The sequence below is a fragment of the Clupea harengus genome, unplaced genomic scaffold (genome assembly GCF_900700415.2).
Source record: "Clupea harengus unplaced genomic scaffold, Ch_v2.0.2, whole genome shotgun sequence".
NCBI classification, from domain to species: Eukaryota; Metazoa; Chordata; class Actinopteri; order Clupeiformes; family Clupeidae; genus Clupea; species Clupea harengus.
In genome coordinates, this window is record NW_024879765.1 from 41,500 (window position 1) to 65,000 (window position 23,501).

A 23,501-nucleotide genomic window follows, 5' to 3' on the forward strand; every position below is an offset into this window, starting at 1 on the left:
TTCTTTGAAACCTTTTTATACATAATAAAGATCTCTGAAATAAAGCATCCAGTGTGTACTGTTATACATATACAAATGGAACCATTTGATTAAAATAAAAAATAAACCACCACAGTCTTCAGGAATATATAAAAATGCTGGTGTATTGCCATTTGGGTGATAAATAAGAGAGCATGACAGTGCCATATACTTCAACTCAGGACAATATTCTGCAACTGCACCAGACGGAAGTACAGAAAAATGACAACAACCGAGTGATACTTGAACAAATGTTTTAAGACATCTTCATTTCGAGGAAGGCAAAAGACCATAAAAATAAAGGCTTGTACAAGATGGACATCTGTTGTGTTGACACAAGTGAACACAGGGGTACCAAATGCAGGATGTAATAAATTCAATTTTTTTTTTTCTTCATATTACAGACTGCTGGTGGATGCAGTGGTCTCATAGCCAATATGTACACATGGACACAGAGCACTATCTACAATTATACATTTACATGGATTATTCAACAAGAACCACCTAAGTACCTATACAGAGTACCACAGAGCCCAATTTGTACACCATACAATTTTTAAATCCAAAAGGGGTTGGACAAGGTAACGAGTTATTGAAACCGAATGATCTCCATATTACCAAGGCAACAAAATGTGCAGAGAGTAAAAAACAAAAACATGCTTTACATTACATATCTAGAGTAAATCCAGTAACTACAGTGCCTGATTAAATATCAAATTAATCTATGATCCATTTTAGTGATTGAATGTCCATAATTAAAAGTATTCAAACATCCCAATACACATTAACATGATTAGGCCAAATAGCACAGGTTGATTCACAATGATGGGAACATTTAAAACAGTATTATTGTTTATGGGCACCAATCAGCAGCACATTTGTCATTGTCCAAATCCTGAGTACTGATTTCATATTGAAGACATTCAGTCAGTCACTGTGAGCTTTGAGCTATTTCTGAAGAATGACAGTGGGCCGCATTTCGTGAAGCTGCTTCAGCAAAAGATCTGCCACACCTGCGAAAGATTTGTCTATTGCAAATGTTACACTCCCGAGTGCGGTCAGCTTCTCGGGATTTCTAAACTCCACGTAGCTTTGAATGTCTTTATAATAGTTGCTAGCGTCAGTTCGTTTGCACAGGACAGTGGCATGTTTCAGGTGAATGCTGGACGTTCGTTTCAATGGAAGGTTACTCAGAGAGTCATCACTAGCCCGCCTTTTGGGAGAGCCATTGGACGACTTCTCTAAAAACTTAAGGAAAGACACCTCAAAGCCCATAGGTTTGAACGAGCTTATAGCTGCAACCTGCTCTGCATTGTCCTCAGTTGCCGGGACAGGGCTTGAGATGTTTGAGTCTGAGCCAGTGTCAGCATAATTAACAGAGTGATTCCTTGTTCGTAACCTACCACTTGTCCTTCGCCCTTTAATTTGCCGCCGCTCGGACTTCCGTGGGCGTCCCCTTTTGCGTTTCACCGCCACTGAGGAGTCGGAACCATCGGTGGTCCCCTTAGCGTCTGAGAATTCAGGGTCCTCTGTGCTCTCTTTCTCGGACATGGGCTTTGAAAAATCAGAACCAGTTGCGTCTGGACCTGTGTCTTCATTGTCAGAGCTCTCTGGAAAACCGTCCTCCGATTCCTCGGTGTCGTCGCTTCTGGTTGAACTGCGTCGGATTCTGGATCGAGGGATTTTCTTGCAGAAAATGAAGTGGCTCCTCTGCTCTTCTAAGTATTTGTCAGATAGACCATGCTTGACATAATGCTTCATGACATTTCTTTCAGAGCTCATCACTGACTCACAGCCTTTTATCATACATGGATACTGCAAGGGAAATCTCTTTGTACACATGGCAGCGGCCTCCTCCTTCCCTTTCAAAGATGGCTTGCCGTATTGGGTCCAGTGGTTCTCTTGTGAATCCTTTCTTTTTTTGTCACTACCCTTCTGAGCTACTTTCTTGTTGTTCTCAATATTTTCTTTTCCATCAGAATCACTGTACTGGGACTTTCTGGAAATTGGCCTAACTCGTTCATCAATCTTCCGTTGATTCATGAGCTGGACTTTATAAAGGTCTTGGTGCTTTTTCATGGTGTGGCGCAACAGATTAGACCGGGTGGTGTATGCACAGTCACAGCCTTCAACCTCACATCTAAACATACCTTCTACAGACTCGGCCTTTGCCATTTTAGTTTCCTTGTGATCTTTGTCGATATGGGCAATATATTTCCAGAAAGCTGTAAAAGATGTGGTGCATCCAGGCTGGTCACACTGAAACCTGCCCAAGTTTATGCTAGACAGGAAAGCACCTGCTTTGTCCAATTTGAATTTATGGAGCTGGAGGTAGTGTTGTAGTAGACTCGTCACCTCCTGAAAAATTCTAGAGCAGTCTTTAACCTGACATCTGAATTCTGTGACCGGTGTTACCTCACCCTCTGGCTCGCCATCTTCCTGCTCTTCATCTTCTCCATCGCCTTCTTCTTCATCATCATCTTCGTCTTCATTGTTAATTTCAAATTGGGGTAAGGACGACTGATGAACAGCTCTGTAGTGAAGGATTAAGTTCTGCTGAATGGTAAAGGCTGCCACACACCCCTGATGGACACACCGATAAGGCCTGTACGGGCTGAACACATCCTCTGCCTCTGGCTTCTTCTCTTTGGCCTTTTTAGGAGTGTCTGTTCTTGACTTTGCCACTCTTAGTTTCACAGCTTTGGGTTTCTTCTCTGGAGACTGAGCAGCACAGGAAGCCAAGGGAGGTGCCGAGGAAGATGGGACCAGATGTGGAGATTCTCTTGGTAGTGTCCCTCTGCCTTGCGAGCCATGAAAGAGCTGATTGTGTGCAGGGAACTGGTCTCTAGTTGACTGCTGCTCGACCTTTATATTATGTACTGGGAACTGTCCAGTAAAGGTTGCTTCAGACTCTGGAGCTGTCTGTGTGACTGTCTGACTGGCTGTAATTTGTTGCGCAAAGTGTGGACCAATTGGGCCAATCTTCTCCTGCATTAAATCCAAGATGGCTGTGCTTGGCGCAGTAGCATGTGCGAATGGAGCTGAAAGACACTCTGGTTTGATTTTCTCCAATTCAGCCAATGGGTTAAGCAGAGGAGGACAGTGACTCTGCTGATACCCTTGTCCTAATGCAGAAGGGTTCTGAATGGGAAAAGAGGTCAGTGCATCAGCACCCTCCATTCTTTTGTTATACTGACGCTTTATTTTAAGTTTAATCATTTCCTCCTGTGAGAGACTGTGCGCTACTTGACAATGAGCCCGGAGATTTGAATTACGAGTGAACGTCTTGCTGCACATTTGACAGCTGAATGGAGCAAATTTCAAGCTTTTCTTAACCTGGTTTAACATCTCTTCAGTGTAGTTATGGTTCTTGATGAAGTGTTTAAAAAGTGCATCTTTTGTCATAGCTTTATACTGGCAGTCTGTGACAGCACAGGCAAATGGTTTTTGGAAGTCATTGGGGACCTGCAAACCTTTATCACCAGCAGCTATAAAACTTGAATCTAAACTATTAGTGATGTTATTGCCAACAGGCTCAATGGAAGACTTAGATTCCACAGTGTCTAAAGTGTGGCTGTCTTCTCTATCCAAGTCCATTCTTTCAAAACATCTCTGAACTTCAAACATGACATCAAATGGGCCTTCAGAGTGGGGGGGATGTTGTTTGAAGTCTGTCTCTGTCACAACACTTTGGGCAGAGGGTACCCCATGGGTTTGTATAACCCCAACCTTAGGTTGAGGACAATTCTGCAGAGGAGATGAAGCATCAACTGGTGGAACTTGTACAGACGTCAACCCTTTATGATTAACCTCAAGTCTCTCATGATTTTGAAAGGTCATCTGAGACACACTAGAGGCCTCAGCAACCTGACTGATTCCTTTTGCTTGATTAGATGCTGAGGAGGATCTTGAGCTGGAGCTGGACTCAGCACTAGGTGTCTGAGATGAGCTGTTTCTTCTGTGAATCCCCCCAGAGAGGATTTGCTCGCGCAATCTTTTCTTAACATTTTGTTCAGCGTGGTCCTTCTCTGAGTCAGTTGATAGAGTGCTAACTGTTGTAGATGAAGGCTGAGAGTCAGGGGAGGTGATGAGCTGGAGTGGGTCTGACATCAGGTTTTGTGCCAGACTGGCCATCACTGACAGGAGCCCATCATTTGAAAGACCACTTGCATTAGGGATGGTGGTCTTACCCTTTATCTCCTTCATTTTCATAAGAGTTTCTGCTCTTAGTATTTGATTAATGTGGTCTGCTGGAAGACTGCTGAGGGAGGATAGCGATTGGTTTTCAGATAGCAATTGAGTGAGAAAAGGGTCAGAGAACTCATCACCGAATAGAGAGTCAGAAGACTGTAGGTAGTTCTCTCCATGAGGCTGACAGTCAGTTTTCAGCTGGTTATCCCTCGTGTGTTGAATTACTGTATTGTCAGGCAAGAGTCCATCTGACGAATAGCTACCACAGGGGTTTTGGAAGGCCTGCTGTTGCACAGGAGTCTCATATAAACCAGGGACAGCTGAGTGATCCAATACTTGTTTGAAGACCTCACCATTCTGGTTACCATTATTGGTATAAGAGTTAGTGTTTGCTTGAGGGAAACTAACATTGGGGAATAATTTGGGATCGAGCGGACCTTTGGGAATGGGCTCAAAAGACTGATCTTTAAAACTGATATTGTACTGTGGAGATGGGGTAGCCTGTGGTGGATTCAGAACATGTGGTGAATTTAGCAAATCAAGGAATGAGGATGGCAAATCTGCAGTTAGGTCTGTCTCATCTAAGGCTTTACAATGAGACCGTTTTGACAAATGTCCTCCAAGAGATTTGGGACTTGGGAATTCTCGGAAACATCTACAACAAATGAACTTTCCATCTCGAATAATAGCGGGCCACTTTGTTCTTCTGTTTCGCTTTCGTTTTGTTTCCCCATTATCAGAGCCTTCTTGAGAATCTTTGCCAATCCCACCACATGGGTTAGAATTGCCTTGCAAACGGTTGTCTGGCATTGTTTTATTCTGCGCTTCCAAAACTCTTTCCTCATGTTTCACATTCGAGAAAGAATTAGTTTGTGTTTGTTGGTTGTACGGCGCCACAGGAACCTTCTGATGCTCAGGGAGAACCGGGTTATTCAGATTGTCCAGATACGAGGGCAGCACAGGGCCAGAATCTGGGCCCAGGTTTGACGACAGCAAGGAGTTGTTTGCCCCCTCCATGTTTGACTGATGAACGTGACCCATTGCATCCAACTGTGTCCTTGCACTTGGATTTCCAGAATAGAACTGACCATTTATGGGGTGAAATCCTTCTCCTGTTTTGTTATCACTTAATTGCTGACTGTTGCCTACCTGTGGTGGCATATGGGTGCTTGCAAGTCTGTCATGGGGTTGTAATGAACAGCGATCCATGTTTTGATGATGGCTGTCTGTTCTCTGACTAGGGCCAGCTGTGTCCATATGTGAAGGATAGGAATTATTATGCACTCCATGTAGGCCTGACATTAATACTTGTGAGGTGCAATGGTTTTGCTGTTGATGACTAACAGTGTCTGGAGGTGCAGCATGCCATGGCGTGTCAATATATGATGTGGATAATGGAGCCAGCTGGTTAGAGGAGTTCCCCAACTGGGAGAGCAGGATGGGGTTCAAAAGGTTCTCCATTTCTTCAGCCAGAGCTTGACCTGACAGTGGCACTGAATGAGAAGACGCAGTAGGGCCATTCGAGCTCTGGCAAGGAGTGGGATAAGTTAGGGGTTGACCAAGTGCATTTCTTATCTGCTGAGGTGGAAGAGGAATTCTGTTACCATCTTGTTGGTGTGAGGGAGGCAAAGAATTCGACTTAGCATTGACTGCAAAGCCTCTTGACAGAACTGTGGAAACCCTATTGTTCTTCTTTTCGAGCTTCCATTGAACATAAAAATCTGGATGCACTGCCTTCATGTGTTTGGTTACACTCCTGTATGAGCTGTAAGTTCGACTGCACGACTCGAATGCACAGCAGTGTCTCTCCTTCTCTCCCTCTGGCTGGGTCTGACCATTGGTGCCAGGAGGAGGCACCATTTGGTTGACTGTACAATGTCCATTGAGAGGCTGAGGAGCCATTCGTGCAGGAAGAGCCTGGGAAGCTGGTGGGAGATTTCCTGTCAACACTGCAACAGAATTAGGAGCATGGCCCACAGAGGGCATGTGATTAGCTGACATACTCTGATACGGTGCCGGAATCTGTCTGCTGATGTCAGGATTGTGAGGTCTGTGCACTTGACTTTGGGAAGTAAAAGGTTGGTGTGTGAAAGGTTGAGGATGGCCCTGTAAAATATCAGGGAGAGGAGCTTGTTGAAAGTCTTCAACAGCACCGTGATATGAAGTGGTTGTGGGCATTATGATATTTGGTACACTTTGGATCTGATCATACATGAATGGCCCTGAATGAGGTTCCTCTGGTCTAGACTGGTTCAGATGTGAAGGATGGACATCCATGATGGGCTGATTCATGGGTGCATCTGGGTAAGGGACCTGCTGTAAGGGGTAATGTTCCTGATCTGGGGGCTCAGATTTAACTCCAAGAGGATGATGTGTGGGGATGGAGTCGAAATGATTTAGTATGCTCTCAATTGAGTGCTTCACCTTCAAAGGTTCTAGGGACTGAAGGGAGGCATCCTCTGCTGTGCTGGACTGGGAAGTGTCTTGGGATTGAGTCAGCTCGTTGTCATGGTGGTGCTGCCCAACAGGGCTAGCATGATCTGAAAGTTGTTGTGTAGTAGAGCTACTATGACTGGCCTGAGCAGTAGTGTGGCTGTCGGGGAGCTCATTTTCCTCCTCCTTCTGGACATGCTCTTCCTGGTGTTCATCCAACTGGGCCTGCGAGTGAAATAGTTTCCCGCAACCAGGAACTTTGCACGTAAATGTTTTGTAATGCTGAGCTTCATGGTCATAAAGCATGTAAGCCTCATGAAAAATCTTTCCACAGCCAGGGAACATGCACTTCGCCTTAAAAGAAGCATGTTCCTTACTATGCACGAGAAGCTCTGCATTAGAGTTGAAACTGGCTTTGCAATGAAGTTGTATGCAAATGTAGGGCTTGACACCACAGTGCACCTGCAAGTGGTCGTTCAGATGGGCCACACTGATAAACTGACGACGACAATACTGACAAACCACTTTCTTGCTGTGCATTTCCAAGAAGCGTTTTGCCTCGTCATTGTCTCCGTGGTCCTTAACATGAATAAGCAAGTTTTTGAAGTACTTGAATCCTTTTCTGCAGTTTGGCACAGGACACACATTTTCCTCAGCAGATTCTGCTGCACTCCCATTTTCCCCCATGTCCATAGCATCCCCAAAGTATGGTCCAAGGGACTCGCCATTTACACTGTGCTTTACCTTCACTTTACGTTCCTGATTTTCACCTGTTTTAGATTTCAGAGCTGCCACTGCTGGTGAAGATGTTTTTGACTTGGCCAGTTTTCTAGTGGTTTTCATTGCAGCTAGACGTTCTTTACATGACTGTTTCACATGCGATGCTACGTGTGGTTCCAGTGTCTCTTTAGTGTCAAAAGTCTGTGCACATATTGGGCAGCTGTACTGTCCATCTTTGAAATGAGTCTGTGCATGCCGTACGATCCTATGTCCGAGAAATTCCTTGTCACACAAAAGACAGTACTGCATGTAGGCCTGCCAGTTTCTAAACCTGGCAGAGACAAAACCCTTCTCTCTCAGTTTTTTTATTTCTCTTTTCTTCTGTTTCTCATCAGTCATTTCCTTCAGTTCATTTGTAGTGTCCAAAAAGCATTCAGTGACATCTTTGAATTCTTCGTGATCTTTGTCATCCTCAACGGCAGGTTCCTCATCATCATTAAGTTCATCAATGGATGACACGATAGACGCTTCCTCACCCATTAGAGCAAGACAATTGCGTTTCAGCGTCTTCCAATCCCAGAATTCTGGGTCAAAAGGCCACTGGGTTTTGAAGACCAACAGCAGCTCACATCGGAGGGAGTTGGGAACAGGCAGGTTCTCCTCCTCTAGTTTCTGATCGGGTTCGTTGTAAAGAGTCTCCACGGCGTAGTAGGAGTCCACTGTAGGCTCAAGCAGGAATTCAGTAAGCTGGCAGGCCCGTTTAACCTCCAGATCTGTCGGCAGCAGACACGAGATGGTTTTGCAAATGGTGGCCTTCGTCTTCCCATCTACAGATTCCATCTGGAGCGCCCTTATGCACATTTCAATGCACACTAGCAGACCAACATCATCAACCTGGAAAACAACCACTTTTGATTAGCCTCACATACATCTTGCAAAACACAGTATCATTATTCAAGTAAAATGATAGTAATCAGCGACCCTCAGAAAAATAAAGGATATATTCACCTCTGACTGGATGACCTTGATGAAAAAAAGGATGTGGAAAACTGTTTTGGATAACTTCGACATCTGGCGACATCGGTCTAAGAAACCCTGTTCTGAGGATTCGAGTCGCTTCAAAAGTTTACTCCAAAACAGAGTGAGTTCCCTATAAAACACACAGAATAGGCATTAAAACAGAACATTCTTACAATACTGCATTTCAGCTTAAACAGAATACTAAAACACAGCACCAAAGCCAAATCCAACCAACAAGCCCACCCAAAAACACCCAGTACACACTTAAAACAGCCATGGGATAAGTCTCCTGTACTGCAACAGCCATGACGCCTATACTGCCCCTGTACTGCAAGACTATACAGGACAACAACAGCATCTATTCAAGGACACATGTGCACACAATCACTCTGATTTGGCGACCCACCATGCACAGTATGTCTCCCCCTGGAGGAGCTGGCACGTCAGGAAGGCAGAGCACAGCGTAAAGGCCCCCTTCTCGTCTCCGTCGGACTCCAAATTACAAATCATCTCCAAGGCATCCCGACAGTCCACCTTTGAAATCTGTGAGGAATGAACACAGAGATTCTTTGCATGTCCAACTGATTCCACGTTACATAATATTTCAATATTTGGACGATACGGGTGATGCTCTGTGAACTCAACCCACCCTAAAATCATATAATGACAGCTTTTGAAAAGTAATTTTTCACACTTAATGTCAAGAGAAAAGAAATATACCTCCTCCATCAAGGGCTCCTGTTCTGCGACACTGGAGAGGCTGACAAGGTACATCTGTTTAAAGTGCCCTTTGCCTTCAAACTCTGGAAACTCTGAACAGGCCTTTGCCAACAGGGCTGCCTTGCTCCGCTGGTTCTCTTTGATGAGATGCTTTATCCTCATGCCCAAGAGAGTGGGTCCCTCCAGGGTCAGGAATGCATGAACTGAGGAGGAGAAAAAAAACCTCCATCAAATCTAGCCTAAAGCAGTAACTCTATCATGTATTCAAGCTCATCAATATTTGCAGTTTGTGAGGGCTGAGGTTTGCTTCCTTGAGCTCAAAATATTCTCATACAGGAACTCTTGTTTGAATTCATTACAGAGACCCTAAGGTGATGAGTGCAAATACAAGAGAAGAGGATGTTGAATAGATGAATATGAACCTCTGTCGGTTTGCGGCGCCTCGTTGGAGAGGATGCCCTGTAGTGTGTAGTTGCTCCATACCCCAGTCTCCTGGGACAGGCAGGAGAGCATGTGCAATTGGAAGATGCCACTTTTCTGCAGCAGGTCATGGGCTGACTGGGGGGAAAAAAAGGTGTTAAATCAGAGAACTCAACACCACTGTATTTGTACACACAATTCTGAGTAAATAATACAAAATACACTGGATCCTTGTTTTGGTGTTATTATACTTGAGTTTAGTTAGGTTGGATTAATCACAGATAAAATCAACAAAAAAAGATGACCAGTTTTGATTTACAAAATCACAATTATGGTTGGATGGTAAGGAAATAAATCACAATCACACAGCAAATGCCATATTTGGGACTGTCTCCATACCTGCACCGAGTGTTGGAACCCCTGCCAGAGGGATTGTGGAACATTGTCTGGTAGTGATAACAGAAGCTCCAGATAGCTCCTGTGCCACAACAGGGAGGAAAAGCAATAACACACGATAAGTTTCTGCTTGGGGGTATTCAATAAGCACCCCCCTCACAGACCTACTCCTGTGGAGACACACCAACATACTTCAGGACTAATACCGTTTCAGAAGCTCTGTAGGACTCATCAAAAGTTTCAGAGTTAGAATTTCAATGCATCATAGGAGGGGAATCTAACGCTGTATCTTTGTGCAGTTTAGCAGCAATTTAGTGTCCAGATTTTCCACTACCAGTGCAACCCATATTGATTGCATCCATCAATAGATATGGGTTGCACTGGTAGGGGAAACTCTACAGACATACGTAGATAATACATATGTGGGGCTCCTTGTTGCAGGACTGGACACTTTTGATTCTGTAGACCTGTGGCACATATAGGAATAGGCCGGGTGATTTCTCCAAGTCATGAAAAGGTTGGGGGTTTTGGATGCTCATGACAGAAGAAACAGGACTCCCTGTCAAATGAAGACTGAGACATTAAAAGTCTCCATGAATTGAATAAAATCGAGTTGTGGTTACTCTCAGTTAGTTTATGCATTATGTGCGATTTTACTGCCCTCAAACTCCCCACAATTTCACATGTCATTTTTAAGAATTCCGGCAGCAAATTCAGTTAATTTTGGCCTCAACAAACCACCTTGAGATCCTGGTGGGATCACAAATTTTGGGAATTCCCAGAGTAAATTCAGTCACTTTTGGCCGCAATAAATCACAACAAACTCTTGCAAGATCCTGGAGGGTCTGATATCAGAGAGCAACAGCAGTGGCGTTGGAGAGGTTCTAGAGCCTGATGGATCATTTACAAAAAAAATGCCAGTGTTAATGGAAGCGATCTCTTCTACCTTTCGATCAGCCTTGAAGGAAAGAGCTTGCACCATTATTTCCAAATTAACATAGCAGCTCTATGAGACTGAAGTTAATGTAGCTCTTAACGTAGCTCTTGCCAAGCGCTTCAGATTGACCGGATATATATGCACATATTTATCTTGCAGTTTATGGTTTGTGTCGTCATGATATGCAATATGAAAATAAGCTGCAAGCAAAACATACAAAGAGAATCTGGATAGGCCCCCTTTTGTTATTTGCATTTAACCACTGATCTCCTGACCCAACCATTTACTGCATAAACACACACTGTCTCTTTACCATTACGTCATGCATTCTTCTTGTGACATCTTAAATCTTAGTAATGTACAAACTGAGTACCACTACTTAACAATGTCTTTGTCCATTGTAAATCAAATTTAAAACAAGGTCTTATAAACTGGTGCACTGAACCTCTGACCGCTGGCATGGCGCTCCAATACACCAACAAGTAATCACAAGGGACATGACCGAAGCAGTGACATGGGACATGACTGAAGCTGTGACATAAGTCTTGAGATGTACTCACAGCGAGAGCCTCTCGGGCACTAAGGACACGCTCTCACACTGGGTGGAGAGGAAGGCGGAGGCGTGGGCGTAGCTTAGCAGAGCTACAGAGTAGACCTCCACCAGAGGCAGTGGGTTCTCCTCGATTCTCCAGCGGCCGGCATATTCCACCAGTGTCTGGCAGGAGAGGAGAAAAAGAGAAGGAAAAACTGAGTACATGGTATTACAAATAGAGGAAAGAGTCAAATGTAAAGTGAATAAATAGCAGAGGACAGTGCAGGTTTTAGAGGCATACAAACAAACAAACAAACAAAAAAAAAGACACAGATCAAAAAAATAAATCCACTTTAAATCATCAACCACACGTAACTGCCATGCGAGACATTTAAGAATTGAAGATTTCAAGAAGATTTCTATGTAGACACGGCATGAAGCCACAGCAAACAGTTGACTTCTGAATTTAATCTGGAAACGTCAGTAACATCTGCAAACATGGTAATTATTAACATAATTCAATTTACAGTGCATTGAAGTGCAGTAAACTGTTGATTTTCAGTCAAACCTATGTGATCTGCCACTCATCCCTTGAGGACATGAGAATTATCGTTATTGATGATGGGAATTACTATACTGTAGTGTGATTTACACATCAATATATTCCTAAAGTACTACAGAGATAGCCTCTGTAAGGCACAGGTATTGAGAAGGGCCATGGCTATGAAAACGAAATAAGCAAGCCTTTTGACAAAGGATTGGAGTAAATGGTCAATCTGAGGTTTGCTGTATGAAAGCCTACAATTACACTCTGCGGGCTGTTTTCGTGGAGTACATATTTGACATCACCGATACTTTAAAAGTGAAAATAGAATCTGCCACTTTTCAACTGCACTGGTTGTGCCTGCCCAGAAAGCCTATTCTAGTTTAAAGGGCAGAGATCCGTTCATACCATTGGTAAAAAATGGGAAAGAATTAATTTCTTTTCTGGAAAGCCTACACTGTGACCAACACGCAGGCACACCTTTCGTTTTACAATTATGGAAAAGAAACCTTTTCAAACATTCTGATAATAACAAATAACAAACGGTCTGGCGGGGCTAGATTTAAAAAAGAACAGTGTTTTTATTCTATATGACGCCGCTGGCGCGTAAATGAGTACATACTTCTGCTTACGGAAGGAGGACGTCAGCTAAGTAGGCAGTCATTCAATGTGGCCCAGTACACATTTGCGTAAACACTGCTAAAAGAATCTGGCCATATGTGTCCCAGACCACCTCTGAGTGTGGTCTCAATGCATCCTCAACACGTCTTCAGTGCAATCACCCCTTTACTCACAGCTGTCCACGCATGTTAATACCAGGTGTGAACAGGGTCTGAGAATACACGGCCCAGTAGGGTTGACCGACTAGAGAGTTCAAATTTGTTTGGAAGAAGTTTATCTCCAACTGCAGCAAATTCAATCACTCAAACTTTATTAAACAAAAAAATTACACAAATACACAAGTCTAGCCAACTAAAGATTGCGAGATTGCATTATGTAAATATATGTCAGGAGCATTTTGAAACACTTTCAAATAAGATATTTTCAAAGAAAAATCAGCGCCTATCAAGCAAGCACAGATGACAAAAAGAGTTCTAACAGTTGTTTGTAACCTGACAAACCCGCCTTAATGTCTCAAACTGTGGGTTCCATTAAAGAAGACTGGAAGACAGTGAAGGATTGATGAGACACAAATTCCCAAGGAGGTCACCAAGAGTTTAAATCACACAAAGCTCCCCCCTGTGGCCAAAGGGGAGTAGTGCACATGACCTCACATGACTGCAGACTGGCAGTAAGAAATGTGCCATCTGCACACATCAACATTAAGAACCAGAGGGAGCGTTTATGCCATTACTCTGCCTGCCAAGTACAGCCAAGGTCAGGCACTGTTAACAGCATAATAATAATACAATGGCCACCACAATCAGTATACGACGCACCAAGATGGCACTGTGCTGCTTTCTAGAAAGCAAGACTCCACTCACTGCTACTATGCTGTGATGAGTTCATTAAGGAGCAAGCAGACATTTTGCCTTTGGGGGAAATTGTGTGGGAGTCACAGAGAGGGACAGAATAAATACACAGACATTATCCACAGCAAGGCAGTCAACTGGTAAAAGCAAGAGAGGCTTGGAGTCTGTCTCAAGTTCAGTATAGTCAGGGTTCCTGATGAGGTCTGTGGTGAAAAAATCAATCACGTGAAAGCTGGAGCAGTCTTGGCTCTTGGAGAATTTGACCTAATGCAGTGCTTTGCATGCACTCACAGCAGACCTGAGACAGGCCACAGGAAGAGAGAGAGAGAGCAAAAGAGAACATGAGAGAAAGGAAGAGGAGAGAGGGGGGAGAGACAGAGAGATCAGAATCAGCGAGACCCCGAGAGATGATCTGACGCCTGGGGAGTGGCATTGATTACTAATGGCACACAGCCACCTTCTCACCAATCCAATCCACGATCCCCTAATACCACCACACACAATCCCTTTTCCATTTCTCTAGGACTGCTGCCAGGTCTCTTCCTATAATGCACAATGCTTTAGAATGCTATGGCCTAAAAGACGATCAGTAGAAAAACCTGTGGTGCTATAAAGCTGCAAATAAAAGCCGTTACAACTGAACTTCAAAGTATTTCAACCAAATTCCTGACAGATGATGGTAGTGTAGCAGTCTAAATGGGAGTCGATTATCAAATTTAACCCAAGAAAAACAAGGCCCCATGGCACATTACAACACATATTACACCCAACCACACACAAAGATTCACTAAGTGCCTTTGGAGTGTGCAATGTTGTCTGTCAACATGGCTTTAAAACCTCAGGACCATCCCAAGTGTATACTTTTAACCAACAACCATCCTTCCAGTGGATTTCCTTCCATCCATCCATTTTCCAGATGCAATAGCCAAACTCCTGGATGTATCTACAATAAGGGGGTCTACAGCGAACACACATTTGGACATAACTCGTCACTCATGCGTGAACAGCAAGCAGCAGGTTTCAATTACAAGCATATTACAGATGCCAATCACGTGGCCAAAGGTATTTCATTTGGTATGTCCTGGCCCACACTTTGAGAAATCAAATCTGCTACAATGTCAATGTGCTGAGAGGCATTGAGATCCATCATCAACTAGACTACTTCAGCAGAGACCATTTCTCCTCCAAAAACACTAAAGTAAGGAGCTCACAACTGATAAATCTAACCTCAGACATTAAACCAACACACACGCAGTCAACACACACAAAAACACAAACAAACAATTACACAACCATACAAATGAGCAGGCTACATAGAAAATGCTTTCCCAGTCCCTGACAGATAACTGCCGGCCAAATAGACCATAAGTTGACTGCACTGACAAATACAGTAAGGCGTGACCTGCAAGGACACTTGGTCTCAGATAGCAGGCTGAACAACCAGCCATTGTTGTCGCACTCTGTGTTGGCATGGGTGGGGTGGCGCGGCGCAGGGGTGGGGTGGGGTGGCGCAGGGGTGGGGTGGCGCAGGGGGGAGGCTCTCCCTTTCATCATCCTCCTGATTTAAAGATGAGGGGGTGTGCCAAACTCTATCTAACAGCTGGCACGGTGTGTACTTAGCAAGAGGCCCACACTCTCTCACACACACAGACACACAGCTCCCTCGGGGCGGCACATACATCTGCAACAGGCTGCAGACCTTACTGGCCCGAGGAAGCTCTGGGAGTCTCAAATGTCGGCAGACTGAGATATTACAACCGTCTGTGGGAGAGGGCTCAAGGGGGCTGGGGAGTGCCGGGCTGACATCACACAGACACCGGCTGTGGGCAACACTACAGGCTCCAGCGCTGCCACGCCTGGGGAGTCATGTGGCATGTAGAGAGAGTCAGGGCATGACGGGGGGAGTGGAAGGGGAGACAAGAAATCCTTGGAGCTTCATCCAGAGACCTTGCAGGGGATGGAACAGCTGAGCATTCCACAAGAGGTCCCAAAATGGTGGAATAATCCTCTCCTGTCCCAGGCAAAACCTGGTGGGGCTGGGTGGGCTAGGCATGGCATGTATACATGCAATACAGGCACGTCGATGGGCAGACAGAAAGATTTTCAGTAGGTCCATCGCTATTCACATAACATGACCCCTCTGATTGCTAGGTCTACGCTCCAAATAAAAAAGATCTGGCTACACGTAGGCATAATGCATAAAAACGGGTAACTCTTGCTACAGTGAACTGCAGATTATGAGAGTAAATAACCAGTGCCTCCCTCTTAAGTGAATTTCTGGTGAAAGACACATTCACCTCAGTACACAGTACAGTCATGAACACCTCCCCCCCCTCTCTCCCTTTGCAGCCTTAAGTATTCTGAAGTGCTTAAGTACCAGCTTTGCGGATTGTTCTAATGTGTTCTTCCCCCTTTCTTTTTGCTAGAATGTATGCAGAACATCTAGGTTGATGGGATAGTGGTCCTGAACTGTAGTGCCACAGTAGGACTTTGATCAGGGCTCTGCTACGTTCACACTGTAAGCTGCTACGTTCACACATTTGGATTTGGATGTATTGCTCAGATCATATTTTTTTTGTTTGGCTGTTCACATCATTTTTTTTAAAAAAAGGTGGATAATACCAGATTCCAGTGTCAACTAATCATAAAAAATGTGTGGACAGCAGGGTCCTCCGTGACCAGTTAATATCTTCCTCTGAGGCTTGGTTTGGGGGACAGGCTTTTGGGTGGTGTGATGCAACTTTCACTTTATTCATATGGATCCAATAGTGCTCAAAACATTTGGATACTATCTTGGAGTCTTTTCCTCATCTAAGCACTGGAATCACCTTGTCTCTTTAGTCTTCATTCCCTCTTATTACTAAATCACTAATATATTAAAGCATAAATGTTCACAATAAAAATACTGACTGGGACATTAGGCCTACGTGTAAGTATCTTTTGTAATTGTGAAAATGGTGATGATTACCAGGGGGGTTGAATACCTTTGCGAGCCACTGTAAATATATAAAGTGAATATATTCAGTGCTACACTGTACTATACTGTAAATATATAAAGTGACAGGCTATTTGACTCTAAACCAACATCAAGGTCACACTTCTGTGCTACACTAACACAGACATTGATGACTTGCTAATTAACCAAACAAATTTTAATATTTTCTATATCAACGGTTTACATAAAATGTTCATAAAGTATGTAACCAAAAATGTGAAAGCACAGTAAACAGCTGTGACAGGCAGAATGGAGATCAACATCTAAATACTTTCACAGCCTGGTGTCTCCCATCCAAAAAAATACAACTTATGCTATTAAGAGTTTATCAGGCTAAAAAGTCAACATATAATTTTTCTCCTATGTGCTAGCTTGAGATCTTGATAACGACTTAAGGTGAAGTGTTTTCATCAAGCATAAAAAACAGGGATTACAAGAAATTCCAAGGCCTTGCTTATACCAACTGGAGAAAGGAAATCAACGCCTTGATGCAACTTCTACCACACTATGCCAAGTTAAAAAAGAAAGTGAAAGTGTTTGTCTTTAGTTCCAGTAATTATCTTGTGAAGTCTATTACCTCAGAGAGCCAGTGCAAGATGGTTCCACTGTTTAGATTTAAGCCATCATGACTAAAAACAGGAAGAATCACTCAATTAAACAGCTAAACACTTTGTCAGGAAACATTACATTGCAATTTGCATAATACACTGGCAAACAGGTTTTCTTGTAAGTTGAATTACAGGACAGCTCTGGGCACTCACATGTTACACATGATTATCCCCAAGGATCTGGACGTTTTTTTCTGTGTAAACTAATGGACATTTAATTGGTTTTCAGTCATTAACTGAACTGACCACAGAAGAGAAATGAACAACTCCATCGGCGAGGCACAGATGTCCCATTATATGTCCACGTTACCAAAGGATGTCGAGGTATATTAGCCATCTATCAAACAATGTCCTTTAAATGAACACTGGAGATGAGTCTCCATGCTGGAAGGCTGAGATGGCAGCAGGCCTTTACCTAACCAGTTGTTCTTCCGTTTATCCGATCACTAACTTAAGTTTATTCAGAACTGGATGCGTGATTTGCTTAACAGGAATGCATTCATAAGATAAAATGACTTCATTGAAATCACACACCTGACACACAAAATGGTCAACGGTTGCAGAAGAATAGAATTCACTTCTTCATATTAATCGGGGACTTATATTGTGGTTTCCGTTGGAATAAAAAAAAGCTTTAAAATGGCTATCATCATGATAGCCAACTTAAGCTAAACTCAAATAGACATGTTATCAAGGTGATGTTACACTGAATGATGGGTGGTTGAGAGTGCGTTGCGCTTTGACAGCTCAAATGAGATACATACAGCATTTAAATTCGTATGGACAGCATTTTTGAAAACTTAACAACTTAATACAACAAACTCACGCCCATCATCACCAGCACCAACACCGCCCCAAAGCCTCCTAGACAGACATTCTGTCATGGTTAACAAGATCTCAGCTTACTGTCTAGGTAGCTCGCTAGTTAGCTAACTTAGCATGGCTACACTGCTGCAAATGAACCCAGATAGAGGATTTCGTTTAAGTGCACCACAAACAAGTCTGCATTGGACAATTTTCTTAAAGTGGAATACCCTTGTTAATGTGTCACTCAAGCGACTGTGTTCTTACAGTATCATCGGTGGCAGTTAGCAAATTAATGAATACTGTCTTAATTTGCTGTAACATCAAGAGCTACATCAGCTTTCCAATAGCTGGATACGTAGCTAGCATGGCTTTATTTTGGTTTTCCAATTTTGCACAACCCTTAGGCATTAGTCGGACTCACCTGGCAAAATGCTTGGCAGTACAGCGTTGCAGACTGCACAGGAGAATCCACACTGTCCTTCAACGCAGCCGAGAGTTCCTGTAAGCGTTCTCGGAGCTCCTCTATCACTGCACTACAGCCGCTCTGTCCGCTGCAGTCCTGTTCGGCCTCTTCGTCCGCCATCTTCGCACCGAGCTCCGCCGCGTACGCACACAACAGCATGTGATCAAAAGCGCCTACGTCCTCACGCAAAGTAGGAAAACATAAAGGCACATAGAAGGAAAGTGAAAACCTACGCCCCTGGTGATTGCCTACCTATCGGAGAGCAGATTACATGTCAAATCCCATAGACCGAATTGAAAAAGTACTACCAAGCCATCTCAGTGAACTTATCGGAAACAACCATTTGCAGTGTTTGTACAGTAATAACCTACTAACTGGGAAAATGTAAAGCGAAATGTTGACCTCTTTCAATATTTAGAAATTGCTCCCGTTTCATAAACGGACTACAACTCGTCGCGTGTCCTGCTGATCACCGTTGCAAATGTCATGGTGTCCTGACGCCACCTGACAGCTCTCCCGTGGCGCTGCTCCACATGCACTGACCTACAATGGTTACCTCTACCCGGTGTGCATTTTTTTTATAACAAAACTATTAAACCAGCCAATCAATACGAATAGGCTTTTTGATCAGCTCACTGAGGCGCGCAAATCCGTGACGTATTGTAGCCTATACGACATGTGCATTGTAGTTCCTTACCACCTCGTTAGAAAAATAAATAATATCACCTGAATCAATAAAGATTATCTCAAAGCATATGCCTGGGAAGCCAATCCACTAACGTTTCAATGTGAACCGAGATATATTTTTCTAAAAGCGTCTCTATGGAGAATCCAATTCATATCGGCAGCGTTAGGAACGCTACCACTAGGGGGGGCGCGATTGCTTTTTCTACCTAAAGTCACACGTGCAATTAGTTGTTGATCTCTTCTCTGGAGAACTGTGCTGGCTAATATTATGGCATAAAGGCAGCACTTGTTTTACATTACATTAAATGTTAGCAGCACACTCAAAAACTATGCCGCTTGTAGTGTAGTCATACAAGTCGAGCCAAGTCATATTTTTTGTGAAGCTGTGTAACGCCCTTTACCAAAGGATAGACATTGTATGGACTGTGAACTTGATGGAGGGAAACAATGTCATGGCTTATCTTCCAACCGGATTCAGCACATTTGATGCAATTCCTTTGTTTAGTGTAGAAAAATACCATGGTTGTAATACAGTGGTGTGGTGAACATGGAGCTGTTTTGCAAAAACAAGTGTCATGTAATGTCAGGCAGAGATGACTCCGTGCAGAGAGGCCTGTTTTCTAAAATCATGACAGTACAGTTTCTACAGGTGCAGGCTTTCAGGGACAGGCAAATATTAACTAAACAGTTTCTAGATTGCATAGGGGATGCAGATTAGTCAAAGACAGGCAGAAGTTCCCAAAACAGTCGTAAACAGAGTTTTGAAAACATAAGTCATAACGGACTTTTGAAAACATGGACAATTATGGACACACACCTGCTCATTATAAGTCGTCATTGTCTTGAAATGTACTAATATGCAGAATATTCTGATTGGCTCAATTTTGATACGTTTTTAGTTTTTGGTTGGAAAAGCTTAGTGATGGAAAATGTAGTATAAAGTGTAAGTGCTCCATGAGATGCTCCATGGACCACTGCTCAAATTGGATGGAAGTCTGCAAGATGCATCGCATTCGGTCATCTGCCTCTCATTGAAGTAGCAACTTGAAGATTTGAAGAGATTGTTTCGCTACAACATTAGCTTTACACTGCTCAGTCAGTGTCTGTGATGTCTGTTGGTAGGCTACATGTCAAAGCTGGGGAAAAAGCTGGACTGTTTTAGTAAGTAATTCACATTAGGGACATTGTATTTTGACATAAGGTCCTGCAACCTATAAAATACACAAAAGCATACATCAGGCCTATATAAAATATTTTTTTATATATTTCTTAAAAGATGCTAAGATGGCGAGAAGAGTTCAGCTTTGTCAAAGTTAATGTCTATGAGCAGAATTTTTTTAGACAAGACATATATAATGAGTTGATATTTGCACATTGGAAAATCCCTTCTCAATTGTGCAAGGCATTCTTACAAGACCACTCACTGGGTCGTGTGCACAAAGAGACCTCAGCGAGACATCACAGCTGGAATGTAAAGTGTGAAGTAAAAAAAAAAATCAATTGAAAGGACCTGACCAGCCATCCATCTCCCCAAATTACCACATTTTATGCACATATAATTGCTTGAAAATGTATGTTTAAATTACATGCCGCATTACATTATCATCACAGCTTTCAATCCCTCAATATCTCTCAGCAGAGTTATCAGATTCAAACACTGTCAAACCCTGGGTGGGAGACTGGGGAAAGATGTTGGCGAAAAGCGTAGCAAGTAGCGACCTGCATGGCTCCCAATGCCCCAGGCCAGAGATGGAGAAACATACTGCAACTGAGTGCTATCTTTTTTAATATACGTATGTAAAACCACTGTCTCAACTTTTTGTGATCATAACATATTTTTAGTATAGAGTAAACTTTGTTCGGCCCAAATTGGCTCCCTATTGATGAAGGTCCTCTAACGTCCACCATACCCAACCAATTTAGTTCCCTGTCAGGTTCCACAAAGCAGTCGGTGTAAGTGTGAGTAGTAGCGACTCCAACCAGCCGTGTATATATATGTGTGTATACGGAAAGCACTTTGGATACTGGCAAAATGTTAAATAACAGTAATCATTCATTTATTCATGTTCTGCATAAATTGAAATCCACTTCTTCAGAACCACTCAGAAAATGGGCACCCCTGTGGTGCTTAATTGTTTCCAGTCTGGCAGACTGTGGCTGCCTTCCAGTCACTGGATATTGGACTCATTCATCATACCTAAAAGGTCATTCAGACTCCTTTTTAGATGTTTGAATATCATACCGTATAGTCATGGTATTAGCCAAAAATGCATTCGTAATCCATAGTTGTTGTGTATTTTAGTAGTACACTGTCTCTTCACACAGTTATTTTTCTTGCATCAGTGAGCTTGATAACAAATAGGAGATTTAATAATTTAATATAAATAAAATGTAGTCATCAAATGTATCAAATGCACTGGTGTCCAGCATATCATTTCACAGAACAATGTTATATTGTCTTCTAGGGTGCAGGCCATGTTACCTTTAAGTAAATTCTTTCATTCAGTGCATTTGTAGAACCACGTAGGCATACTTTTTAAAATCGGCATTATAATTTTCCTCTGCAAAGATCTGCACCTGCCCCCTGGGATGTGAGCCTGTCATGATAGCCTTACTCTATGAGCTACAGAAGTCTGAACATCTTTCATGTGTGCCCTTTCCTTCTGATCAGCTTCTTAAAAGCCAGCTTGAAGTCTTCATTGAAGCTGGTGTAAAGGAGAGGGTTGATAAGGGAGTTGATGTAACCCAGCCAGGTGAGGAAGTCGGACACCTGCGGGGAAGGGTTGATGAGCTGAAGGCCCACTAGGACCTCCTTCACGAAGAAGGGGAGCCAGCAGAGAATGAAGGCCCCCAGAATGAGCCCCAAAATCCGAGCAGCTTTCCTCTCTCGCAGGGTGCAGATGTGGTTCCTCTCGTCGGCCCCGTCGAGGTCCGTCTCGAAGGCCGGTATGCGGATGGCGACCTTGAATCGGTCAAACTCCATAGTGGGGTCTGAGGTGGAAAGGTCGGACACGCAGAACGTGTGCACTACGCGGCAGTGATTCAGTGAGTGTTGGCTGTCCGTGCTGCGGCCGCTGAGGTGCCGAGAAGACCCCCGCTTCTGGTAGAGCGTCCTAGCCGCACTGTAGATCCTGTAATACAGGATGAGGATCAGAGTCATGGGGATGTAGAAGGCTCCGAGGGTGGAGTAGATGGTGTAGCCCACATGGTCGTGCTCAATGATGCACTGGCTGGCCACCGTGGATTTGTGGCGGTGCCTCCAAAAAAGAGGGGGCAGTGAGATGAAGATAGCGATGACCCACACCACAGCCACCATCACCGCAGCCCGCCGGGCGGTCCTCTTGCGGGTGTACTCGATGGCCTTGGTGATGGCCCAGAAGCGGTCCAGTGCAATGACACACAAGTGTAAGATGGAGGAGGTGCAGCAGGTCATGTCCACGCTCAGCCACACTTCGCACACTGCCTGCCCCAGAGACCAGGTCTGCAGGGTGATGTACACCGCGCTGATGGGCATCACCAAGATGGCCACCAGGAAGTCAGTGACGGCCAGCGAGCAGATGAGGTAGTTAGCTGGCAGGTGGAGCTTCTTGGTGGTGCAGATGGCTGCGATCACCGCCATGTTTACCAGCGCCGTGAGCAGGGTCAAGACCCCAAGAAGGACCACCACCACAATCCTCTCGGTCACCGTGGGAACATGAAAAACAGCCCCTGGTGGCCCGTCAGTGCAGTTTGTTATATTTGGGGGCACCTCCGAGCTCTCCCACAAGTACCTCTCCATCTCCATCTCTGCCCCAGCCTGGCTCTCTTGCCAAGCTGGAGACACTCCAGAGCTGTGGGCAAGAGCTCCAGGTTAACAGCAGCCCTGAAACACAAATACGATTTAAAATTTCTCTTCAAGGAAGGAACACCAGTAAATCTAATAAACCATCTCTTAAAATACTTTCAGGAGACAGCTAAAACCATAAGGTACTTTAATGAAAATGAGAGTTGGCAGAAAAAGTTAAGACAAGGTCATCTGCAATCAAAAAAGATTTCTGCACAATGGAGAAAAGGCTTTGATCTACCGAGCTGTTCATATGCGCTTAACTTGGCAACACCCCAGTACAAATAAGTCCATTTCACACTTGAGATTTCAGTACTTTCTAAAACGGTTTGGACCTCAATGTTTATCCAAGAATGCATGCCTTCTGTATTGACCAACTTTGAGGCCATTAGCATGGAGGACAGATTGAGAATGCCACACTCAAATCCGCAGGGCCATGGTGTGGAACACAAACACATTACAATAATATTAATTTCTAATTATAAAACAGATGCTCAGGGGTTTTGCATGCATGTCACGCCAACATCTATGTTTTTCTTTAGATGTGTTTTCAGGGGAAAGAGGTACATACTGTCCACTCGCAGCGTGAGATATTACAAAGATGGAAGAAATAAAACAGGTACAAAAAAATTCAATTTTTTTTCTGGTTAGCGTGTCCTCAAAGGTCACAGCAGCTCCTCGCAAATGAGGCATGTCAAGCCAAAACACCAACAAC

At 43.7% G+C, this 23,501-nt stretch overlaps 2 protein-coding genes across 2 annotated transcripts; both read right to left on the reverse strand.

Annotated features, from left to right (window-relative positions):
- Positions 1-18,854, reverse strand: znf292b (zinc finger protein 292b). Its single transcript, XM_042704972.1, has 9 exons — positions 18,679-18,854; positions 18,235-18,449; positions 11,416-11,570; positions 9,922-10,000; positions 9,525-9,660; positions 9,103-9,305; positions 8,789-8,925; positions 8,371-8,512; positions 1-8,256 (listed from the first exon to the last, which is right to left on the reverse strand). The coding sequence occupies exons 1-9, from the start codon at positions 18,710-18,712 to the stop codon at positions 967-969; spliced, it is 8,391 nt and encodes a 2,796-aa protein (XP_042560906.1). The 5' UTR covers positions 18,713-18,854; the 3' UTR covers positions 1-966.
- Positions 18,855-20,998: 2,144 nt separating this feature from the next.
- On the reverse strand, positions 20,999-22,821 carry LOC122130292 (5-hydroxytryptamine receptor 1E). The gene has a single exon (XM_042704974.1). The coding sequence runs from the start codon at positions 22,745-22,747 to the stop codon at positions 21,608-21,610; it is 1,140 nt and encodes a 379-aa protein (XP_042560908.1). The 5' UTR covers positions 22,748-22,821; the 3' UTR covers positions 20,999-21,607.
- Between the last annotated feature and the right edge of the window lie 680 nt (positions 22,822-23,501).

Coding starts and splice junctions, on each gene's coding strand:
- znf292b (XM_042704972.1), bottom strand. CDS start 18,712: ATGAAACGGGAGCAATTTCTAAATATTGAAAGAG. Junction 9,661..9,921: donor GGTTCCAACACTCGGTGCAG/GTATGGAGACAG, acceptor TTTTCCCCCCAG/TCAGCCCATGACCTGCTGCA. Junction 8,513..8,788: donor GGGGAGACATACTGTGCATG/GTGGGTCGCCAA, acceptor TGTGTTTTATAG/GGAACTCACTCTGTTTTGGA.
- LOC122130292 (XM_042704974.1), bottom strand. CDS start 22,747: ATGGAGATGGAGAGGTACTTGTGGGAGAGCTCGGAGGTGCCCCCAAAT.